Genomic DNA, 23,867 nt, shown 5'->3' with positions numbered 1-23,867 from the left:
TATATCTTATATTAATATATAACTATTTAGGTGGCATGTGTGTATGACATACTACATAGACGTATACTTGCCTTGATGGAAGTACTATATAACTAATCATATACGTAAAGAAGTCTCCATCGGGTAAGAAGTAATAACCAATAAAAAACATATTACATATCCTACTCAATTCCTACATTAGTTCTAATTGGCACAAGAGGTGACAACCGTGGGCAAAATATAAGACACCCCTCACCCGAAGGGAGGAAATAGACGTGGCAAATAGAAGTAAATCCAAACCAACAAGCACTGAGAGACAATGAGATACACAGGCCACATCACACCAAAATTGCATGAGAGCAGTCGCCAAGATCAATTATATACAACATCATCAACATATTGCTATAGAATAGTCCAATCGAGTAGAGCAAAATATGCTTTGGCCGATAAGAGCAAGACTATTAACTGATGAGGACAGAACCTGTATAATTTTTTTTTTCTTTTCGTTGCTACTATCTCACGTATACATTGGCACAATTCCAGACCTATACATTCTCTAACATAGTAGAGAATCTATATTCGTCAACCTCAGCCACAAGCAAAAAAAGCAAAAACAAAAACACATTAAAAAAACAAGACGATATTCCCTCGAGTTACAAAAAATCTCATACCAGTATATTATGAGTAATTTTATCGTTTCTAAAAAGGTACAATAAGATACCACTGTTTTTCTATATAAAATTTGATACCATATTAAAAATACCAAATTTTATATAGGAAACAGTGGTACCTCGTAGTAACTACTTAAGAATAGAAAAAAATACTCGTATATTACTTATTCCGAGCACTGGTTATTGTACTACTAATACTGCAGTACCACTGACCTACTGTCTAGTAGAAGTACTAAGATGGTAATCAATGGTGATCTAGATTAGGTTCTTCTAGGCACAAGACGAGCGCGCAGAGGCTTCTTCATGACGGTGGTGAACTCCACCTTCTCGGCGAAGTCCACCTCGTCGCCGGCAACCTCCTTCCACTCGAACTCGCTCACCATGTTGGCAACGAAGTACTCTAGGTGCAGCATGGCGATGCCGAGCCCCGCGCAAATCCTTCGCCCGACACCGAATGGCATCATCCGGATTTCTCTAGTGCCTGTAACGTCGACACCCTCGCCGTCGCCGCCGGGGAGGAACCGCTCAGGGATGAACTCCATTGGCTTCTCCCACTCCTTCTCGTCCCTGCCCATCTCGGCCACCATGAAGTTCACCGTCGCGCCCTTGGGGATGAGGTACCCACCGATCTCCATGTCCTCCGCCGCCTTGTGAGGCAGCACCATGTGCCCCGGCGGGTGCTTCCGGAGGCCTTCCAGGACCACCACCTTCAGGTACGGCATGCCGTGGACGTCCTCCTCGGAGACCTCGCGCTGGCCGTCGCCGGTCTTGGACTTGATCTCCTCGTAGAGCTTTGACTGGATGGATGGGTTCTTCACCAGCTCGGCCATGATCCACTGCAGCGCGGTGGACGTCGTGTCGGTGCCGGCGTTGAGGAACTCGGAGCAGAGGTTCACCATTTCGTCGTCGGTGAGCGCGCGGTTGCCGTCCTCGGGGAGCTTGATGTCGAGCAGCGTGTCCGCGTACGAGTGCTCGAACGTGGACTCCTTCCTCGGCTCGCCGCCATGTTTTTTGTACTCCCGCCGCGAGTTGATCAGTGGCACGAACAGATCCTTCTGCCGCTGCCGGAGGGCGTGCGCCTTCTTCAGACGTCCGCGGAAGACGTGCTTGGTGATCGCCGGGAAGAAGGCGAAGACGGGCATCTTGCTCGACATGTAGAGCAGCGAGTCCCGCTGCGCCGCGGCGATCGCGCGCACGGCGGGCTCGTCGAGCCGCTCGCCGAAGCACATGAGCACCAGGAGGCAGAACATGGCGTACTGGAACGTCTCCACGACGGCACGCGGCGCCTCGTCGCCGTGCCCCCGCAGCTTGTCGACGAGCACGCGGCGCACCCACGCACGCGCCGGCGCGAAGAGGCGGACGCGCGACGGGTGCAGCGTCTCGGCGACGAGGTTGCGCCGCAGGAGGCGCCACACGGGCCCGTAGCTGGCGCGCGAGATGAGGTTGTCGCTGTCGCCGAGGAGCCTGGCCGACGCGAGGCCCGGACGGTCGGCCAGGGACGGCCCCCTCTCGACGAGCGCCGCGTGCGCGAGGCGGCGGTCGGCGACGAAGATCATCAGGCGGGACGCGGCGCGCAGGGAGACGACCGGCCCGTGCCGCGCGATCAGGCGCTGGAGGAGGGGCTCCGCGTCGGCCAACGAATTGGTCAGCCACACCGTGCTGCCGAGCAAAGGCACGGCCGGAGGACCCGGTGGGAGGCGGCCCCGCCGTGCGCCGCTCTTGCCGCCGCCACGGCGTCCGCCGATGAGGACGAACCAGACGAAGGGGATTGCGGCGAGGAGAAGGGGCCACGTGTCCATGGCTCGAGTGCGAGTGCGCTTCGCGTTCGCCTGCGAACTGTTGTGTGGTATACCATTTTTATAGTTAACACGTGGCGTGATTAGTACGAGCAGGTGGAATAGAAGGCTATAAAACTCCAACAAAACTCCAACGGTTACCCAATTTTCGTTTCTCAAATCCTATGTTTTAGTAAGTTTATAAATAACCAATTTTCGTTTCTCAAATCCTATGTTTTAGTAAGTTTATAAATAATATGATAAAGAAAAATTTGTTTCATCTCTAACAGTTAGGGATATTACACTTACCAAAAACAAAATCAATACTCAAAATCGTTGCAAGTTGACATGAGACGAGAGGGAGATCGCATCCAGCAACCCGCGGCGTCGCCGTCCCGCGTCGCGCCAACCGCTCGCGACGTCCGGCGCCGTGCCGCACTACTCTTGCTAATTCAAGTCGGAGTCGGTGCTTGCTGCTTACAAAGTCACACCTGCCTTAGGCCAACTGCATCACTCATCCAAAAGAAGAACGGAGCAGTCTCAGAAGCAACACAAGATCAATTAGCACAAGCAACACTTCATATAATCAATTAAGCATTTCGGTTTTCAGGATTAACTATGAACCTGTTGTACTCGTCATTTTTCAGGAAACGCTCGCCGGAGGCCGTGCTGCGGGGTGAAGCGCACGAGGCGGGGCGAGGCGCCGGGGCGCTGCACCAGGAGACGGGCATACAGTGCCGGGCGCGCGAGGGCGATGCTGCCGCGTCGCTCGGCACCGGCGGCGCCGAGGCACGCAGCGGGGGGAGGGGACGCCGGCGACGACCGCAGGCGCACGGTGCCACGTGACGGGCGAGCGGGCGCGGGGCCACAACACTGGACGACGGCGGTCGGGAACAGGTCGCGGAGCACGGGAACGGGCCTTGGCAGCGGTGGGACACCGGGCGGCGGCGGTGGAACGCCGGTCGGCGGCGGCTCGGGTAGTGGGCAGCACCTCCGGATGGCAGTGGTTGACGCCGGGACTCCTATGTAAACAAAAACTTTCGCACGTGAATTTTCCAGGTGGAGGCGCGAGAGAAACCCAGCGTCTAGTTTCCTGGATGCCAAGTGAAATCTGGACTCCCATATATACGCGCAAACGAGAGATTATGGCAAATTGCTAAAATTTAGAAACCCAGATGATAAACTGTTAGAGACAGTTTTTTACAGTTTGCCAAAAAAACAGAAATGACAAGTTAGGATGGGGAGCTGTTGGAGTTGCTCTAAGCCAGCTATAAGCATATTTTAAAGAGATAAATGAGAGAGAAGAGAGGTGAGCTGCTAATTTGTAGCCAGCTGCACACAGGCTCTAAGACAAAATATGTACATGACATGGGAGATTTTTATAGGTAACTATTATATGAGTTAGCTATTAGATTGACTATAGATAAATTGAAGCTAGCAGTTGACTATACTATTGAGCTTGCTCTACTAGCGCGTGATTAGGTGGGCGTTTAGCCTTAATAAATCTCTATCCTGTTTATTATTATACCACCGTCGCGACTCTTCTGATTTTAGGACAGGGTCAATGTCAGGGGTGATGAACGAGCGATTATAGTTTTAAAAATTGTAAAAATAGATTAATACTTATTTTGTTTTTTTATTTATTACATATGACATTTTAGTCTTATTTAAAATTTTTGTGCAAATATATAAAATAATAAATCAAACTTTAAATACTTTATTAATAAACCAAGTCATAACAAAATAATTATAATTTTTTAATAAGTCAAATACTCAAATGTAGATATAAAAGTCAATAACGTTAATTAAAAAGTGAACGGCGTACGATATAAGTCACTCCATAAATACACTTGTTTAAATATGACTTATATTATTTATAACAAAAATAACAAATTAAACTCTGAATAATAATATATGAGTCATATTTAAAATTGCATGTCCGTGTAGTAATATCTTTAGTGTAATCTATCTTCAAAATTTTCTTAAATTTATCCTCATAGTTTTCCGGGATTAGAAGGGTAAAGACGTCTTTTCAGGTTTCAAATACAGTAAAAATAGATGAGAAAATATACAGCATACATAAAATGGTAATGAAATCAAGTATCCTATGTCCGGAGTCCTGTTTTTACTAAGTTCATGTTTTAGCGAAACGCAATGTTTTGTAATCCCAAATAACCAAATTTCTCAAAGAAAATTAGTCTGTCTCAGCCGCCAGCAGCGCGAGGAGGCCGATGCAGGCCTGCAGCCAGTGCGTGGCTTGGGCAAACGGCCCAATAGGGACACAGATCTTGCACGCGAACAGCACGGCCCACTCAGCGCGTGCGGCCTGGCGGCCCACCGAGACGACGGACGAAAATCTATGCAGAAACCCTACTCCATTTTATAACTAGACTAGATAGATTTGGATTTACTTTTTACGCTCGTCTTATTTAAATTTTTTATCCACATATGAAAAACTATAACTCATGCTTAAAATTTATATCCTACCTTTGTCCCGAAATAAGATTGTTTTTCAGTTTTTTGATACAATGTTTTAACTCTTCATCTTATTTGAAATTTTTTGTAATTAATATTTTTATTCTTATTCTTACTAGATGATAAAATATGAATAATACTTTATGCGTGACTAAATTTTTAAATTTTTAAAGTTTTTTAAATAAGACGAATGGTTAAACGCTGGACACGGAAAAACGAAAAATAAAGTTATTATGGGACAGATGTAGTGTAGGTATAGAACTAGAAGTAAACGACGTCAAAGAAACAACGGGAGTATATGTACAAAATCACTATAAAAAATATGTCAATATGTTGTATGCATACTTTAGAGATATATGTTAAGATAGATTGATTAGTGTGGTATTGGCATCACACTTGAGAGATATATCACTAAAAGTGAATTAATAACTTGGCAGGAGTTTAGATCGACCCACTACAATGAGCTATACATCACCTTGAGTTTCTGGCCAACATGTAGCTAGATAAAATCAACTCTAAAATCAACTAAACCATACGCTCGGGAACGATGGCACATAGGCCCGCTCAGACGAGGCTAGCCCTGCGTTCACGCGTGGCCCACTCGGGCGAGGCGAATGATGGCGTGCGACCCACATGGGCGACACGGATGGCACGGGTTTCACGTATGGCCCACTCGCTAGTGTTGCGCTAGCAGATGACGGGCGCCTTATACAACCGCCGCCGTTGCTGCTGCCGGTGGTGGTACACCGGGACTCAGGGCTGCGGCTGCTGCATCGCCGCCGCCTTGAGCTGCTGCTTCTGATAATGCAGCAAGGCCGCCGCCGTGGTGGTTGGTGCTGGTGGCACCGGCGGCGGCGGCGGCTCACGCGTGGTCTGGACCAAGGGTTTAATCCCTCTTTTTTAACCTTTTAAAATTAGGATAATTTCGTTTTTATCTTTATTTTAATCTCTAATATTGATTTTACCTCTTTTTTTAGGGTTTTTATTTTTACCATTGTTTTTTTAACTCAATCAAAAGTCTACCCCTTTTTAGATGGAGAGTACTAACGGTGTTAAGTCAGCAAGATTTGTTTCGGTCCAACAAAAGTACCAAATCATTTCTTACCATTGGATCTAGCTGAGTAGGATGTGCACTCCTAGGTTCAACAATCAGAAACGATTTGGTACCACGAGGTACCAGTACCTCGAGATACTTTTGGTTGGACTGAATCAAATCTCTAAGTCAGCGATAAAAATACCTTTTATCCTTTGTTGAAAATTTTATTTTTACTCTTGTATTTTTATCATTTACGGTTTTACCCTCCGTTCTAAATTACATCAACATATATACATCAACGGAAGCACCGTTAAAAATACAATGATAAAGATAAAATTTCTGACAAAGAGTAAAATTGTACTTTAATGACTAACTTAAGAAGGACAGCCTATAGGTTGAGTTAAAAAAAAGGGTACAAATAAAAACCTAAAAAAATAGTAAAATTAATATTAGAGATCGAAACGCATACAACAACGAAATTATCCCTTCAAAATTTGTGCTAGGCGATGCGGACGAGGACTCCTCCGCCCGGGCGCGGCCCACTCACCCACGAGTCCATGACACGCACGACCAGGCGCGCGCAGCGACACGGACGTGGCCTAGTCGGGGGCAACGCGGACGACGACGCCGACGGCCCACTCACGCACGGACTGTACAATAGATCGAGTTGGTTTCAACCCGGACTGTGTCCCGTACGTCGTCCGATTACTCCTATAAAAAGAGTTGCACCGTTCCCTCTGTATCCGACACTCGAAAAATCTCGTGGCAATACACGATGGCGACCTGGATCGTCCTCGCCGCCGCCGCCCTCCTTCCTCTCGCCGTCCTGCTCCGCAATGCCGCGTCCAGGAGGCGGCGCCGCCTCCCGCCAGGCCCGCCGGCCGTGCCGCTTTTCGGCAACCTGCTGTGGCTGAAGCACTCGGCGGCCGACGTGGAGCCTCTCCTGCTGCAGATGTTCAAGAAGTACGGCCCCGTGGTGACGCTGCGGATCGGGTCGAGGCTGTCCATCTTCGTGGCGGACCGGCACCTGGCGCACGCGGCGCTCATCGCCGCCGGCACCAGGCTGGCCGACCGGCCGCAGGCCGCCACCAACACGCTCCTCGGCGTCAGCGACAACATCATCACGCGCGCCGACTACGGCGCCATGTGGCGCCTCCTCCGCCGCAACCTCGTGTCGCAGACGCTGCAGCAGTCGCGCGTCGACCAGTTCGCGCCGGCGCGCGTCTGGGTGCGCCGCGTCCTCATGGAGAAGCTGTCCGGCGGCGGCGACGGGGCCAACGTCATGGAGGCGTTCCAGTACACCATGTTCTGCCTGCTCGTGCTCATGTGCTTCGGCGAGCGCCTCGACGAGCCCGCCGTGCGCGCCATCGAGGAGGCCGAGCGCGCGTGGCTGCTCTACATCTCGAGAAGGATGAGCGTCTTCTTCTTCTTCCCGTCGATCACGAAGCACCTCTTCCGCGGCCGCCTCGAGTTCGCGCGGTCCCTACGGCAGCGGCAGATGGAGCTATTCGTGCCGCTGATCGAGGCGCGGCGAGAGTACAAGAGGATGGCGAGCCAGGGCCAGCCACCGGCGAGGGAGGCCACGTTCCAGCACTCGTACGTGGACACGCTGCTCGACGTCAAGATCGCCGAGGAGGGCGACCGCTCTCTCACCGACGACGAGATCGTCACGCTCTGCTCCGAGTTCCTCAACGCCGGCACCGACACCACATCCACCGGCCTGCAGTGGATCATGGCCGAGCTGGTCAAGAACCCGGCCATCCAGGAGAAGCTCTACGCCGAGATCAGCGCCACCTGCGGCGACGACGACGAGCTCCTGGAGCGGAGCTTGAGGGACAAGGACAACAAGCTGCCGTACCTCAACGCCGTGATCAAGGAAGGCCTGCGCAAGCACCCGCCGGGCCACTTCGTGCTGCCGCACAAGGCGGCGGAGGACATGGACGTCGGCGGCTACCTCATCCCCAAGGGCGCGACGGTGAACTTCATGGTCGCCGAGATGGGGCGCGACGAGAGGGAGTGGGAGAAGCCAATGGAGTTCATCCCGGAGCGGTTCTTGGACGGCGGCCACGGCGCCGGCGTGGACATGCACGGGACCAAAGGGATCAAGATGATGCCGTTCGGCGTCGGGCGGAGGATCTGCGCCGGGCTCAACATCGCCGTGCTCCACCTCGAGTACTTCGTGGGATCCATGGTGATGGAGTTCGAGTGGAAGGAGGTGGAGGGCCTCGAGGTGGAGTTCGGCGAGAAGCGCGAGTTCACCACCGTCATGGCGAAGCCGCTGCGTCCGCGCCTCGTGCCCAGGAGGAGTTAGACATTTATCTGAGCGTGTGTTTTTTTTTTCAATTTAATTGTCGTATTAGTGACTTAGAGTTAGGTATTTAGGTGTGATTAGATTAATACAAAGTTTCTGTTGTTACTAGGTTAGGAGAGACAACTGATTGATCATTACAATAATATATAGCAGCTTTTTCTAAATTCCTCGCTCAAAATTATACAAATGTCAAAAGATCCAGTGATCGTCAAAGATAAAAAGACGAACAAAATATATAGATATATAAACAATGACGCACCAACAGGCAAGCAGTATTTCTAGTTTTCAATAAAATTGGGAAGCCCATATCGGCTCATTAGAAAAAGGACATTAAACAGAGAGTAACTAATAATATATATTCTCTCTTTTATACTATAAAAGATTTTTTAGGTTTGTTATTTTATATATATATATATATTATATATATATATGTCTAGATTTATTTTATGCGTCTCTTCTGTATGCAAAAGCAGCAGCTTGCACGGATTTAGATGGGCCGAGCTCGTATTGGATTGGGCCCGTTTTATGAGCACATATGAACAAATTTGGCCCAGGAGATTAATTTGGACAGACTACGCTTTTAATACTCCGTAACTACTATAAAAAGCTAATAAAACGACATCTTTTTATGGTCAGAAAAAGAAAGAATGCTAAGCGCGTTTAATTAGCTGAGCGCGGAGCGGCTTCGCCATGACGGTGGTGAACTCGCCCTTCTCGGCGAAGTCCACCTCGTCGCCGGCCACCTCCTTCCACTCGAACTCCTTGACCAGGTTCGCCACGAAGTACTCCAGGTGCAGCAAGGCGACGCCGAGCCCGGCGCAGATCCGCCGCCCGGCGCCGAACGGCATCATTCGGATCCCCTTGCTGCCGGTCACGTCCACGCCCTCGCCGTCGCCGCCGGGAAGGAACCGCTCCGGGATGAACTCCATTGGCTTCTCCCACTCCCTCTCGTCCCTGCCCATCTCGGCCACCATGAAGTTCACCGTCGCGCCCTTGGGGATGAGGTACCCGCCGACCTCCATGTCCTCCGCCGCTTTGTGCGCTAGCACGAAGTGGGCCGGCGGATGCCTCCGGAGACCCTCGAGGACGACGGCCTTCAGGTACGGCATGTTGTGGGTGTCCATGTCGGTGACCTCGTCGCCGTTGTTGCTAATCGTGGCCTCGATCTCCGCGTAGAGCTTTGACTGGATGGATGGGTTCTTGACCAGCTCGGCCATGATCCATTGCAGCGCGGTGGACGTCGTGTCGGTGCCAGCGTTGAGGAACTCGGAGCAGAGGTTGACCATCTCGTCGTCGGTGAGCGCGCGGTCGCCGGCGTCGTCGGGAAGCCTTATGTCGAGCAGCGTGTCCACGTACGAGTGCTCGAACGTCGTGTCCTTGTCCGGTGCCGGTGGACCGCCGGCATGCTGGGTTCTGTTCTTGCGCGCTCGCCGGGCGTTGATGAGAGGTAGGAAGAGCTCCTTCTGCCGCCGACGCAGGGCGAGGCCCATCTGGAGGCGCCCGCGGAAGAGGTGCTTGGTGATCATCGGGTAGAACGCGAAGACGCTCGTCTTCCTCGCGACGTACATGAGCCAGTCGCGCTGCGCGGCGCCGACGGCGCGCACCGCGACCTCGTCGAGCCTCTCGCCGAAGCACATGAGGACGAGGAGGCAGAACATGGCGTACCGGAACGTCTCCAACACGCCTGAGCTCTCGACCGCGAGCTTCTCGACGAGCACGCGGCGAACCCAGGAGCGAGCGGGCGCGAAGAGACGGACGCGCGACGGGTGCAGCGTCTCGGCGACGAGGTTGCGGCGGAGGAGGCGCCACACGGACCCGTAGCTAGACTGCGTGATGGTGTTGCCGCTCTCTCCGAGCAGCGAGCGCGCGACCTCCGGGCGGTCGGCGAGCGCGGCGCCGCGCTCCACCAGCGCCGCGTGCGCGACGCGGCGGTCGGCCACGAAGATGGACAGGCGGGAGCCGACGCGCAGCGACACGACGGGGCCGTACCGCGCGACCAGGCGCCGGAGGAGCGGCTCCAGATCGGACGGCGGCTGCCTCAGCCAGAGCAGGCTTCCCAGCACAGGCACGGCGAGCGGGCCTGGCGGGAGTACGCGGCCGCCGCCGCCCTTCCCACCACCACCGCGCCGCCGGAGGAGAGCCACGAGCGGGACGACGAGAGCGACGAGCAGCAGGAGCCATGAGGTATCCGTGGTCATGGCGTCTTCTTGCCCTTCGCTGATCTGCTCCGCCTCGTCAACTGACCTCACTACTTTCAAGTGAAGCAAAGCTCTCTCTTTTGGCTGTTGACGTCATCGCTGATGGATCACATTCGGTGGCAATTGGCATTATTCTGTACGATCGATCAGCGTGGGCTAGGTTATCCTACGACAGATTCTCGTGATTATTGACCTTATAAAATGCATCATGTCTTCCTAGTCATCATGCAAACTATTCTGAGAACAAGCCAATGCTGCACTGCGTGATGTTTAAGAAAAAATCTAAATAAGATTATTTTTCAGTTTTTTGATATAATGTTTTTTACTCTTTGTCTTATTTAAAACCTTTTGTGATTAATATTTTTATTCTAGATAATAAAATATGAATAATACTTTATGTGAGACTAATTTTTTTAAGTTTTTTAATAAATTTTTTAAATAAGATGAATGGTCAAACGTTAGACACGAAAAAACGAAAAATAAAGTTATTAAGGGACGAATATAGTACCATTGATCTTGATGTCTGAAAGCGCAGGCAGAAACAACTGAGCAGTCCATGCCCACACGTGTATGACTTTGGATCTGCGACGTTTCGAACTTACGACGGTGTTATTATTGTCACTGATACGTGAGTTTATTCTTATATAAATCTGCGTATTACTATTTCTAACGTCGCTATCATGTCGCCTTGTTTTTTTTTTCAGTAGTTCAGTACACTTCAACATGACATGTGACATGTCCAGTGAACACGAGCGGAGGGGAAGACGCAGATGAAGGCATGGGTTCGGCCCATTTGGTCCGAACAGGCACAGAAAACATTGGGCCCATTATTCTGTAAAAAAGACTCATGAAAACGTGATTCGTGAAGCCCATTTAAATTCGTGCTACTGCGTGGTTGTTGTAGCAAACAGGACATCGATCGGGAATTTTTTGTAAAATATTATTTTTTAAAATGAAAAATCATAAGATTAGACGCCACGTATCCAAAATCGCAGGAGTAAGGGTCTGTCGACCTTGGACAGGTCGACTGGGGACCTGTCGACAGACCGCATATCGACAGGCACTGTCGACATACCACATGTTGACAGGCCCCCACTGCACACCGACACTTGTCAGACTTGTGACGTCGATAGGACCCCATATCGCCTAGCGGCAATACGATACGTGACTAAAAATTTTATATTAAGTAAAAAACTTTCGGCGCCACTCGCTATAAAAGCAACGAGCTCACACCGCAGCCAAACATACGATCTTTCGCTCCTCAATCCTTCTGTACCATGGGAGAGGCTCCACTCTTTGAAGCAAGCCAGCATAGTATGCTTAACAGGTAAATTAGGATCGCCAAAAAGCCTTTTCAGTTTCTTCTAGTAGTCTACTTATAGAGAAACTAGAAGATACTGAAAAGGCTGTTGGCAATCCTAATTTACCTGTTCAGCATAGTTTGCTTATAGAGGGAGGAGTAGGGATAAATCGTTATTAGGATTGTTCATACAACTTAATAGCAAGGTAAAAAATGTTTTAAATTCAATTTGGTAGTTTCGATTTAACGTTAATATTTGCTAAATTCACATCTATTGAGAACTAATGGTACTTATTTACTTTGGCAACCTTACATGTCACTATAAAAAACTACATAATTAGGATATTCATAACCTGTATCAATATATAATTGTACTATGGTTTATCACCTGGACAGGATCTGTTTGGTTGCATTGCATCGTAAATTATCTATCATAAAATATTGGCTTAATTTAGTACTAAATTTAACTTTATAGCGAGCGACACGAAAGTTTTTTATTTAATATAAAATTTTTAGTCACGTATCATATTGTTGCTAGGCGATATGGGGTCCTGTCGACGTCCTAGAGTCTGACATGCGTCGGTGCGCAGAGTAGGGCCTTGTCACCATGTGGTATGTCGACAGGCGGGGCCTATCAACATGCTGTCAACATGTGGTATGTCGACAGGCTGCCTGTCGACATGTGGTCTGTCGACAGGTCTCCAGTCGACCTGGCCAAGGTCAACAGACCCTTACTCCTGCGATTTTGGGTATGTGGCGTTAGAACACGGATAGATCTAGAACGGTAGAACCGCAACGTATACTGTTCAGCTTATGAGCAGATATAAAATTCATAATTTAAATTTTAGCTTTGAAGTTGATTCTAAGATATATTTTTTTTATCATGGTTAACCTTTTAGCATTTATTTTTAAATCATTAAAAACACATATTTTTTCCCTTTTGCTTATACTTATAAGCCAAATTATGAATTTTTAACTTTAAATTTAAAAAAGATTTAAGGATTTTTATCGTAGTTTATTTTTAGTCTTGGATCGCGAAGAACATGTATATAAAAATTTTATTTATAAATTATTTTCTATTTATAAATATATTTGATTTTTGTACTGAATAAGCCAAACAATCACCCCTAAAGTTTTCCACCCGAAATATTTTTTATCCAATAAGCATTTATGGTTTATAAATCAGCGTAAGCAAAACAATTAGCTGTAAACCCTCGTCATGTATTCTTCAGCTTATAAGACGCTAGAAAAAATAAATTTTAAAGTTAACTTCAATGTTGATTTTAAGATTTATATTATATTATAGATTATTTTCTAGTATTTGATTTTAAATCGATAAAAACACACTAATTATTTTTTGATAGCTCCAAAGCCGTTGCCTCCCTTGTCAGGGAGCCTTACGTCGAACAGTGTGTCGACGTACGAATGTTCGAACGACGTGTCCTTCTGCTGGATTTGGTTCTGTCGTGCTCGCCGGGCGTTGATGAGGGGAAGGAAGAGCTCCGTCTGTCGCCGGCGCAGGGCGAGGCCCATCTGGAGGCGGCCGCGGAAGAGGTGCTTGGTGACCGCCGGGAAGAAGGCGAAGACGCTCGTCTTCTTCGCGAGGTACGTGAGCCAAGTCACGCCGCGCGACGCCCGCCGATGGCGCGCACCGCGGCCTCGTCGAGCCGCTCGCCGAAGCACATGAGCACGGGGAGGCAGAACACGGCGTAACGGAACGCCTCCACCACGCGGGGCGGCTCCTCCGGGCGCGCGGCCGCGAGCTTGCCAGCGAGCACGCGGCGGACCCAGCAGCTCTCCGGCGCGAAGAGGCGGACGCGCGACGGGTGCAGCGTCTCGGCGACGAGGTTGCGGCGGAGGAGGCGCCACACGGGCCCGTAGCCGGAGCGCGTGATGGTGTTGCCGCTCTCGTCGAGGAACGAGCGCGCGACCTCCGGGCGGTCGACGAGCGCGGCGCCGCGCTCCACCAGGACGGCGTGCGCGACGCGTGCGGTCGGCCACGAAGACGCACAGGCGGGAGCCGACGCGCCGCGACACGACGGGGCCGTACCGTACGATCACGCGCCGGAGGAGGAGCTCAAGCTGGTCGGCCGACGAGTGCCTCGGCCAGAGCAGGCTCCCGAGCACCGGCACGGCGAGGAGGCCAGGCGGGATGCGGGCGCCGCCCTTTTTCTTGCCAGCGCCACGCCGCGCGAGGACGACGACGAGCGGGACGACGAGCGCGAAGAGGAGCAGCTGCCATGGTGTGTCCGTGGTCGTCATGGCGTCCTCTAGTGTTCTTCGTCAGTCGAGCTTAACTCGAGTCTTTTGTAGTGGTAGTGAAGCTAAGTTTTCTTCGGTTTAGCGACAATTTGCACGTACTGGAACCGACTTCACGCCTCCAAGGGTGGGCTTCGGTTTGCCGACTTTTTCAGAATATATGTTTCATGCTTTACTTGTTGGAATGGAAGCAAGTCAAGCAGAGAAGCAGTCAGAATCACACACGAATACTTTTTGGTTTGCAAGCTCAGTTATAGCGCACAATCATTTGTTCATTGCAAAACACATTTTTTAGGGTGGTTATTTGGCTTTTTAGAGTAAACCATTTATAAGTTTTTTTCCTTTCTTCATTAATTACGTTACCATGTTATCATTTTGCTTATGTGACAAGCTATTTAATAAAGATATAAATCATCATTAATATACCATTAGAACTGTCCTAAACGTGCTTGCCTGGCACGTACTGAGAACGACTTCTTCTCAGAAAATGATTGCCGTTTCATGGTTCACTTGTTGGAGGAAAGTCAAGCAGGATAGCAATCAGAATGAGTCAATGACAGATCGAGTACGAGTTGGTTATACCATTGCAAGTTCAGTATACTCCATATGACTTGTTCTTTGCAAAACTATATTGCCTAGCACACTCCAGCTTACATACAGTTGCTGCACCCCCAAGCCTCTACAGAGTACACTCGCATGACCTTGCTACAAGCCTACAGCAACACTATGTATCTACTTCCAAAAGTAAACAAAAAGATGACTACAGGTTCAGTTATAGTTATCGAGAGCACATAATGATTTACTCTTAGCATAACACATTCATCTACTCGTACATTGCTAGCACACTCCAGCTTACCTATAGTTACTACTGACTGCACTAGCGCCTTTGTACACTTGCATGACCTGCTACAACAACACTACTCTACTTCCCAAAAGTAAACAGATGTCTGTATAGAACACCTCAGAAGGATACAATCACAGCGCCTCATGCTACGGGCTATAGAAGATTTGCACGGCACCAGGCACAACTAGCAGAACGGGATTATACACAGTGCTTCTGAGATGTGGCCCCGGCTTAGTTTTTGTGAGGCTGAACAGGGGCCACAGATCAGAAGCACAATGCACAAAGCTGTGCTGCCGGGCTGCGCCACACTAGCTACACAAACATTACCCTGCAGAAAACCTTACACAGCATATCAAGAACTGACCTCGGCGACCTTGCTTGTTGCGTCCGAGATCCTGAGGTTGCAGAGCAACGCATCGCGTCCAGTAAGCACGATCTGGAAGAAGTCACCTACACGCTTTGACAAGGAATCCAATCCTAGACGGAGTCCCTCGGCACTTTTCGACATGCTGGATATGCAGTTTAGCAATTCTTCCTTACTCTCCTGGACACTGGTTCTCTCAGGAACAACCAGGGCGCTCTCATCACTGCTGCCATTCACCTGCTTCATTTTACTATCTTTGTGCTCTCTGAAAGTGACTCTCTCAACCATTGCCACTTCCTTTTCACAGCTCATAGTCTTGGCATCCTTCTTCATTTCAGCTTCTTGTGAATCTTCTTCTGCAGTAGTCTCTGACACTGCCACTTCACACTCCCTGGTAGTGTCATCAGCAAGTTTAAGACTACCCTGACAGTCTCCTTCCAGTGCAACGCTGCCTGTCATAACCACTTCCTTTGTATGGCTAACAGCATCAGGCAAGCTGGCGGTATCTTTGTCAAGCTGGGAAGTACTAGCCAATACATGCAGCCTTTTGGCACAAGCTTCAACTTCTTCGAGCTCTTTCACAGCTGCAACACTTCGTCCAGATAATTGTGTTGTGAGTTCTTCACTGATGGCAGCATGAAGATCATTGAAGGCTTGGGACCAACCAAATTTTTCAGGCACGTGCAACTCCACCAATGGCTTGGGGCTGCCAGACAGTACAGCTACAAAAACACTGCATATAAATACTGTCACAGACTCGGCTCCATACAATGCTCTCATGAGCACCTTGCCTTTAGCAGAATTCTTGACCTTCATCAGACAAAGGTTCCCAGAAAGCTCCTGCAAGGTTGTCGAGCAGCCAACAAGCCTTGGACATCTTATGCCCACCAGCTCCATCCACTCCCTAAGCGATGGCTCAGCTCTCTTGAGCTGTTCCTGTGATGGCATGCCACTCTCCGAGCCCAACAAATGCAGGACATACTGCAAAAGCAACTGTCCCTTATCCAATCGAGAGAGCTCTGAGCTCAACGCAATGCAAATATCCAGCAGCTTCACACTGCTGTTGAGATAAATGTCCACCCACTTGTCATCCCAATCCGAGACCGGCAGCTCAAGATCGGTTATCAGTGTGCCTATGTTGGTATGCAGCTCTGACAGGCAATCCACCGCAAGCCTCATCCATGACAAGGTGAGGACATCTGAGGCAGCCGCCGGCTTGAGCTTCCTCAAGCTCAGAGCCAAGGCGTCCTCATATGAAGTCAGCAACGCTTGGAGCTTACGAGATAGGTGTGCTCCCCCCGGAAACATAACTCGAAGGGGATTCCCCACAGGGAAGAACGATCTGGGGCCGTCGTGCGCGCGACTCATCTCCACTGCACCTGCAATCAAAGCGGAAGTCTCCGATTAGCACTCCGCAACGCGGACATGATGAACAAAGCAACACACCAATCAACAGCACACGCCACACCTTGTGGATCGAATCAAACATGGTGCAAAACAGTACTACTCAACAATCTCTCCCCTTCCAAGATTCACCTGACAGATAAGCTCAGAGTAAAGCTACAAAGCTCTATCGATGCTTCGCGCAGCTCGTTTCAGCGCACCCCCACTAATTACCGATTGCAACACAGGACGAACTTTTTACGGTGTCACCCATTTTCATGCATTGTGACCAAACCCTAAATCATGCTCGAAAACAAAAATCAATCAAGGCAATCAGAGCCGCAATTCCTTTCCGAATAATAAAATACCACCGCTCCAAACCAGTAAATCCACGAATCGACAAGAACAGCCTCTTCAACTCAGATCCACCAAAATCCCCCCAAAAAATGGCTCAAAATCACTCCCCCAAAAACCAACCAACAAACACATAGTGAGCAAAAAAAAATCGGGATGCGTTGACGGAATCCCCTCACCTCGGTTTGGTGGATCCGCGCGCGGGCTCAGCTCGAGCTCGATCAATCGTCGTCGGGTGGTGGCGGCAGCGGACGCAGCGTGCTCGCTCGTCTTCCTCCTCTTTCTTCGGTGCGAGACAGAGACGAAGGGGATTGAACAAATCAAAACCAAAAAAAAAAGGAAAAGAAATTAATTGGAGCGGTGGAAAGTTCGAGACGCTGGAGTTTGGGCCGCGCCGGTCCGTTAGGCCCGGATTATTTACTATATTATATTTTTAATTTCACGTTGGGATTTTTTTTTTTGCGCGGGGAGTGGGAGCCAGCTGGCAGGCTGGCTGGTGTTTGTCGGCGTGATTAAAGTTAAAGGCGAATCCTTGTTTGTTTCGACGGGTGCCATTATCTTCTCCGGGATTTATTCCTGTGTGTCCAACTGTATGGTGAGATGATGCACAGTATGGACTGCACAAAAGGTTACCTGATCATCTTGTTCTACAGTATCCAGCTACAGCACATGCTACAGGACATATGTGTGTATATTAGGTAGGACTGAATATTAATTATGTGGTATATATGACTATTGTATGAATTTGCTATTAAGTTATCTATAAACGATTTTGAGCCAAACGGTTAGCAACACTATTGAACTTGCTCTTCTCTATCACAACTGTGTCACTGTGTGGTGGCGATAGTTAAACGGTTCTTATATCTGTTTTGTTTCAAACAAATCATGGCCTTAAGTTACTTGGCAACAGTGGCACTCCTTTTTGTAGTTTACTCTAAATTGATAACGTCCTTCTACCTTGCCGATTTTGGAGGAGAAATTTAACTTTTTACCACTCTTACGATCGGTCAAAATAGATTTGTCACTCGCTGTTTATGACATATGGGCTTTTATAAGTCTGATAAGTGGATCCAGTGACAAATCTGTTATGAAAATTCATAAGAGAGGTAAAAAGTTAAAAGGCTCGATTTGGAGAGGGATTTTGCTGAACGAATGGGAGAGTTCTAAATACTGGGCCACCGCTAATTTGGGCCAGTTATCCATATGGGCCCAAGGACTTTAACTGGGCCATCTAATAGGCCTAGTTGACACAAAAAGGAATAGGCCTATGTGTCATCTTTCAGGCCATGTTTGGAACGTAGGTTCTTGAAGCCTATGGAAAATTAGCAATTCCTCCTATTTCAAATGAAATAAAACATTTTGGTTAAAAAAATTCCTTGGCTTCATCCTTGCAAATCTCTCTCTCTCTCTCTCTCTCTCTCTCTCTCTCAAATTTTCATGTATGCATACAGCCCAAATTTCATCTTCCATGCAAATTGAATTCCTTGGTTTTTCCACTCTACACCATATTTTATTCCTTTTGTTAGATAATGGATAAAAATACGTCCTCTACACCCATATATTATTCCTATTTTTTTCTATTCATATGCTTTTTAATCCTTTATTTCAAACAGGACCTTACAAAATTTCTACGAGATAGGCAAGGTTAAGAGGGGGTAATTGTTTAGCTTTTTCAGGAAAAAAATCAAACGATATATTTGTAGATGAAATATAATTTAGAAATAAAAACTTTATATATGTGTTCTTAGCGATCTAAAAATCAAGTCAAAAAATAAACTATAAAAAAACTCTAAAATCTAATCTAAATTTAAGATTAAAAATTTAAATTGTTATATAAGCATAAATATAAGAGAAAAAGACGAGGGTGAAAGACTTCATTTGCTTTGAGATTCGTGCTCGATAGGTTAGCATCATCTTCTCCGGCCAATCGCCGGCGGCCGCAAGGCTACTGACCGATCCACCATCACCGGCCGAGGTCCACGCACGTAAAACGCCGCCGAGATATAATCCTGCCGCGATCTGTCATCTTCACCGCCTGCTGATTGAACATGCAACCGATCCAATCACGCTCTGCAACCTCCCCCGATCGATTGATTGATCATATCCATCGCGAATTCGCGATTTGCACGAGAAGCTTCACGTAATAGATCGTAGACCGGCCGGAAAAAGCGCCCCGGCCTCCAAGGCTTTCGGCCCCGTCCTGCCATGCCTAGCTGTTGCTACTAGCTAGCCTCGCAGCTCGCCTGTCGCGTCGATCGTGTCACCGATTATCGCATCGCATCGCCTGCAACAAAAACGCAATCACCGGAGTGCAGCAGAAGCAAAGAACGAGCTGAGATCAACCAGCCTCCAGCCGCAACATCCTGACAGATTAGCTAGCTCTAATAGCTACAAATTATAGCGTTCTGTGGTGTTAATAGTATGTTATTCCGTCGATCGATTATGGTAATGGCGGATCGAGCTGGGCCTCCTGTTTTCGCTTTGGAAGATTGCACACACTGTAGTACTGTACGTAGTGTAAATTATTTTCAGGTATCTGATGATGTGATCTCGCCTGTAAAAAGTGTCGGCAACCGGTTCGTGTTTACTTGGCTGCAGTGAATGAGCAGTAAAAATCACATCTTTTTTCTTCTCTCTCTCTGTTGGGTGATTGGGTTTGCTTTGAACCTGAGGACGATATGCATTGCCTGCTCAGTTGTAGCATAGCAGCAGCACCAACCAATCCTCACCATCTAGTCTCCACACCCCGTGCTGTCTCCCACTAACTGATGACACAGAAGAAAAAAAAAGATGCACGGCAACGACGACCACTGTACTAGTGTTTTGCGATTTGTTCGATCGCCATTGCATCTCAGCGATGATCTCGCTCATCATCTCGGCGTCAGGGGGAGAAGAAAAGGGAGATCTTGAGGCCAGCAGCGCTCCGGGCATGGCCGGCCCTGGCTTAGCTCAAAACTGAGCGATTCCTGGCCTCAAGTTGCATATGATGCTGAATTCTTTTTCGCTTTTTTGGGGGGTTCAGTTCATGTGCAATACTCGTGCATGTGACGACCAACCTGTCTGTCAAGAACAAATGCTCCATGTAGTCTGTTCCATCGAAAGAATGATCAGTTTTTGCCACGGGTCACATCCTTGATCCTTTCTGTTCATGGACCAGAACCTCACATCTGGAGCTTTTACTACTTTCAGGCTTCCAAAAATTCAAGTTTTCAGGTTTCTCCATCCCACATTTCCACCACAAAAGTTCAGATTTCAGGTTTCAGACTTTAGCCTTCTTCCCCTTCTCAATGAGCGTACTTCATCAGCAAATCACAAGGCAGGCAGGCACGCATGCAACCATACGCATGTGGTTCAGAAAATTTTCAAAAGTTCCATCAGGTTCTACCAACCCTTGCTGCTCAACTGCCATGCTAATGCCATTCTTTGCCAGTTGAAACACGATCTGATCAACATATACAATCCATTAGGCCAAAATTACAGAGAGCATTAGTAGTCCTAGTCATACCGTGCTTGTGCGTAACAGATATAATACAACACGATCCATGTGTTTCCAAAGTGCCACACCATGGCAGCAGCAGCTAGCCATTGGCATCATCATCAACTAGTTAATGGACCCTCTCTTCCCTCTCCCATGAGCACAAATTCTCTCTTGCCCTTTTCTAACTCACTTTCTCTCTCTCACTCTCATGGGCATCATTTGCCTTGAGGAAGATTGATGATGACAACTGACACTAAACTTTCTTCCCTCCTCAACTTTATCGTCGACTTTTCGGTGGCTGGTGATTGGGCATCAAACGCCCGGGAGGCCAGCCCCAGATTAATCGGGTAGCGTGATTCGTCACTGTCGTACATTTGACAAGTGCTAAAGCAACAGTTGGGGTCTTTTCTTAATTCACTTGCATTCCACGAATGCTTTTCGATCGATCGATCGACGATCGATCGATGCGTAATGCAAGAATGCCAGGTAACTCATCTTTGATCAAGGACTAAAGAACTTATGCCTTATTTAGTTCCTAAATTTTTTTTAAAAAAACATCACATCGAATTTTTAAACATCTAAATAAAGCATTAAATATAGATGAAACAAAAAACTAATTGCACAGTTATGAAGAAATCTTGAGACGAATCTTTTGAGCATAATTAGTCCATAATTAGCCATAAGTGCTACAGTAACCAACATGTGCTAATGACGGATTAATTAGGCTTAAAAGATTCGTCTCGCGGTTTCCAGGCTAGCCATGAAATTCGTTTTTTCATTCGTGTTCGAAAACCTCTTCCAACATCCGATCAAATATTTAATGTGACACTTCTCTCGAAAATTTTCCAAATCTAAACACCACCTAACTCTACAGCTATCCTAGACGTACAATAATTGATTTTTTTGATAGGATCTGACTGTTTTGTCTTTCTGAATTGTTTAGTGATGCTGATCGATGCGCAACCAAGCGCTAGAAACACTACTATTAAATTATAGTATAGTCCAGTGATTAATCGATCAGTGAGTTGTTGTGAATTCATCGATATTTTAGGGTGTTTTGGACGAGGACAAGCTGTCAGATATTCGCTTGCAGAGGAAGCCTGCCAGGTTATGGTCCAAACTCTCTGCACATCGCCAGCAAAACAAGGATCATACACTGTACTGTGCTACTGTGCTGCTGCTACTTAGAACCTGTACCTAAGGATAGCTGCTGTGGGTGGCATATAGAATCAATCAAATGATCGATTATTGGTGCCGTTTCCAATGTCACCTACGGAAAACGAAAAAAATAAACAGCATGAAAAATTGGGTGAAATAAAAAATTTGGGGTGTCACATTAGACATTTGATCGGTGTCAAAAAGGGTTTTGGACACGAATAAAAAACGAATTTTATGGTTTGCCTAGAAACCGCGAGACGAATCTTTTGTGCCTAATTAATTTATCATTAGCGCAGGTGGGTGACTGTAGTACTTATGACTAATCATAGACTAATTAGGCTTAAAAGATTCATCTCACGATTTCTTACATAACTGTCTAAGTAGTTTTTCGTTTCATCTATACTATGCTCTATATAAGTGTCCAAAGATACCATCTGATTTTTTTTTTTTTTGGAATTTGCTGGAAACTAAACAGGGACGCCGTGCTCTTTTCTGAACTCTGAATTTTTGACGATGCCTCCTCCTCAACTGCCATGGCAGGCGAGGGTCAAGCAGACAAACTGAACAAATTTAGGTCACGTACGTACGTACGCTTCCATGTCGTCGTCACATCACCATTATCGTCGTCAACCTCCAGCCTACGATCACCGCGAGGCTGGAGAAGACAACCTGGGGGGCCATACTGCGTCGCATCATGCATGGGGGAATCGTCATCATCCTTGCTTCCATGCGCGCATGACATGATCATGGGGAGGGTGGTCGAATTCGCCGGAAGCTGCGGCGCTGGCAGCGGCGGCGACGCCTCCTCCCCCTCCTCCTCGCCGCATGCTCTCGTCGTCTCCTCGGATTTTGGGGAGTTCACCTGGCGCAGGGGACTTTGGGAGGGTTGGAGTGCACGTAGACAGCGTTATTTAGGATTGATTTTTTCTTGTCTCTTATGTGTATACTTTTAGAGCTATTAAAAAGTTTATATAGAGAAATTCATTGTTTTATATTTTTAAAATAGATTTTTAACTTGGTGCTACCTTCGTCCCGAAATAAGTTCATTTTTCAGTTTTTAGTTACGATGGTTCGACTCTTCATTTTATTTGATTTTTTTGCGATTAATATTTTTGTTGTTACTAAATGATAAAATACTTTATGCGTGAATGTGTGACTAAATTTTTTAAAGTTTTGTTTTATAAATTTTCTAAATAAAACAAATGGTTAAACTTTGGACAAAAAATAAAAAATAAAGTTATTATGAGATAAAAATAGTAGCAGTTAATTCACCATTTATATCTTTGAATAGCTTCCACGTAATCAGATAATCTTTGGTCTCCTCTAACCAGCCATGCTGATGAGCTTTTCTGCCATGGCCGGGGTCAATGGAGGGAATGATCGATGCAGGCTGTGGTGTTGGTGGGCGCCGCCGTTTTCACGTGTCATCCATGGCTGCTGTCTTCATCGTTTCCTAACTCCCAGGCATGGACAATTAATGGTGGCTCGCTTCCCTACCCCTCTCCAATCTCTATGGCTAGCTCCTGTGATCGTTGAAGGTTTTTGATACACTAAGGCCTTATTTAGATTACAAAAAATATTTATAAAAATATCACATCAAATTTTTAAATACATATTTAAAGTATTAAACGTAGTTTAATTACAAAATAAATTTTAGATTCCGCCTAGAAACCACGAGACGAATCTTTAGAGCATAATTAATCTGTCATTAGCACATGTTGGTTACTGTAGCACTTATAGCTAATCAAGTTCTAATTAGGCTCAAAATATTCGTCTCACGATTTCTCACATAACCGTGCAATTAGTTTTTTATTTTATCTATGTTTAATACTCTATTTAGGTGTTTAAAGATTCGATGTGATGTTTTTGGGTGAAAATTTTTGGAACTAAACAGCCCCTAACATCGGTGGACGGGTGACAAAAATGATTCTTGGAAAAAAGATTATATCTTTTCTCAGATAATGGATATAAATCTAATCTCTACGGTCGTGTTCTTTCGTGACTAAAAGATCAAAGGTTATTTAATTTTATGATATTTTATTACTTAAGAGTGTAGACAATGGAATTAAATACTATAAAGTTAATAATGTAATTTATAAAATCATGATAATAAAATTCTATATATATATTTTTATAAAATAACACACCATGTGGTATTTCGAAAAGTGTGTACATAAAAATCAAAAAAAAAATATATACATTGTAGCACCTAAAAAGAACACAGCCGCTGTGTCAAAGTTACAAAAGTATTTAGGCCGTGTTCGCCGGAGGCGATAAGTTAA

At 47.1% G+C, this 23,867-nt stretch overlaps 4 protein-coding genes and 1 pseudogene across 4 annotated transcripts; 1 reads left to right on the top strand and 4 right to left on the bottom strand.

Moving 5' to 3' along the window:
- Nucleotides 1-790: 790 nt before the first annotated feature.
- On the bottom strand, nt 791-2,479 carry LOC102714773 (cytochrome P450 89A2-like). The gene has a single exon (XM_040528183.1). It carries the CDS (start codon nt 2,447-2,449, stop codon nt 911-913), a length of 1,539 nt encoding a protein of 512 aa, XP_040384117.1. The 5' UTR covers nt 2,450-2,479; the 3' UTR covers nt 791-910.
- Nucleotides 2,480-6,694: 4,215 nt separating this feature from the next.
- On the top strand, nt 6,695-8,462 carry LOC102701479 (cytochrome P450 89A2-like). Its single transcript, XM_040528391.1, has one exon. The coding sequence runs from the start codon at nt 6,712-6,714 to the stop codon at nt 8,245-8,247; it is 1,536 nt and encodes a 511-aa protein (XP_040384325.1). The 5' UTR covers nt 6,695-6,711; the 3' UTR covers nt 8,248-8,462.
- Nucleotides 8,463-8,702: 240 nt separating this feature from the next.
- Nucleotides 8,703-10,457, bottom strand: LOC102714498 (cytochrome P450 89A2-like). Its single transcript, XM_040528331.1, has one exon. The coding sequence runs from the start codon at nt 10,443-10,445 to the stop codon at nt 8,898-8,900; it is 1,548 nt and encodes a 515-aa protein (XP_040384265.1). The 5' UTR covers nt 10,446-10,457; the 3' UTR covers nt 8,703-8,897.
- Nucleotides 10,458-13,095: 2,638 nt separating this feature from the next.
- On the bottom strand, nt 13,096-14,007 carry LOC121055512 (annotated as a pseudogene).
- A 530-nt stretch (nt 14,008-14,537) lies between these two features.
- LOC102701204 (UPF0496 protein 4) lies at nt 14,538-17,286 on the bottom strand. The gene is made up of 2 exons (XM_006661890.3): nt 17,129-17,286; nt 14,538-16,591 (listed from the first exon to the last, which is right to left on the bottom strand). The coding sequence occupies exon 2, from the start codon at nt 16,578-16,580 to the stop codon at nt 15,201-15,203; it is 1,380 nt and encodes a 459-aa protein (XP_006661953.1). The 5' UTR covers nt 16,581-16,591; nt 17,129-17,286; the 3' UTR covers nt 14,538-15,200.
- Nucleotides 17,287-23,867: the final 6,581 nt, after the last annotated feature.

This window comes from Oryza brachyantha, chromosome 10 (genome assembly GCF_000231095.2).
Source record: "Oryza brachyantha chromosome 10, ObraRS2, whole genome shotgun sequence".
NCBI lineage: Eukaryota > Viridiplantae > Streptophyta > Magnoliopsida > Poales > Poaceae > Oryza > Oryza brachyantha.
Note: the sequence above shows the minus strand (reverse complement) of the source record. Positions and strands in the feature narration are given on the sequence as shown.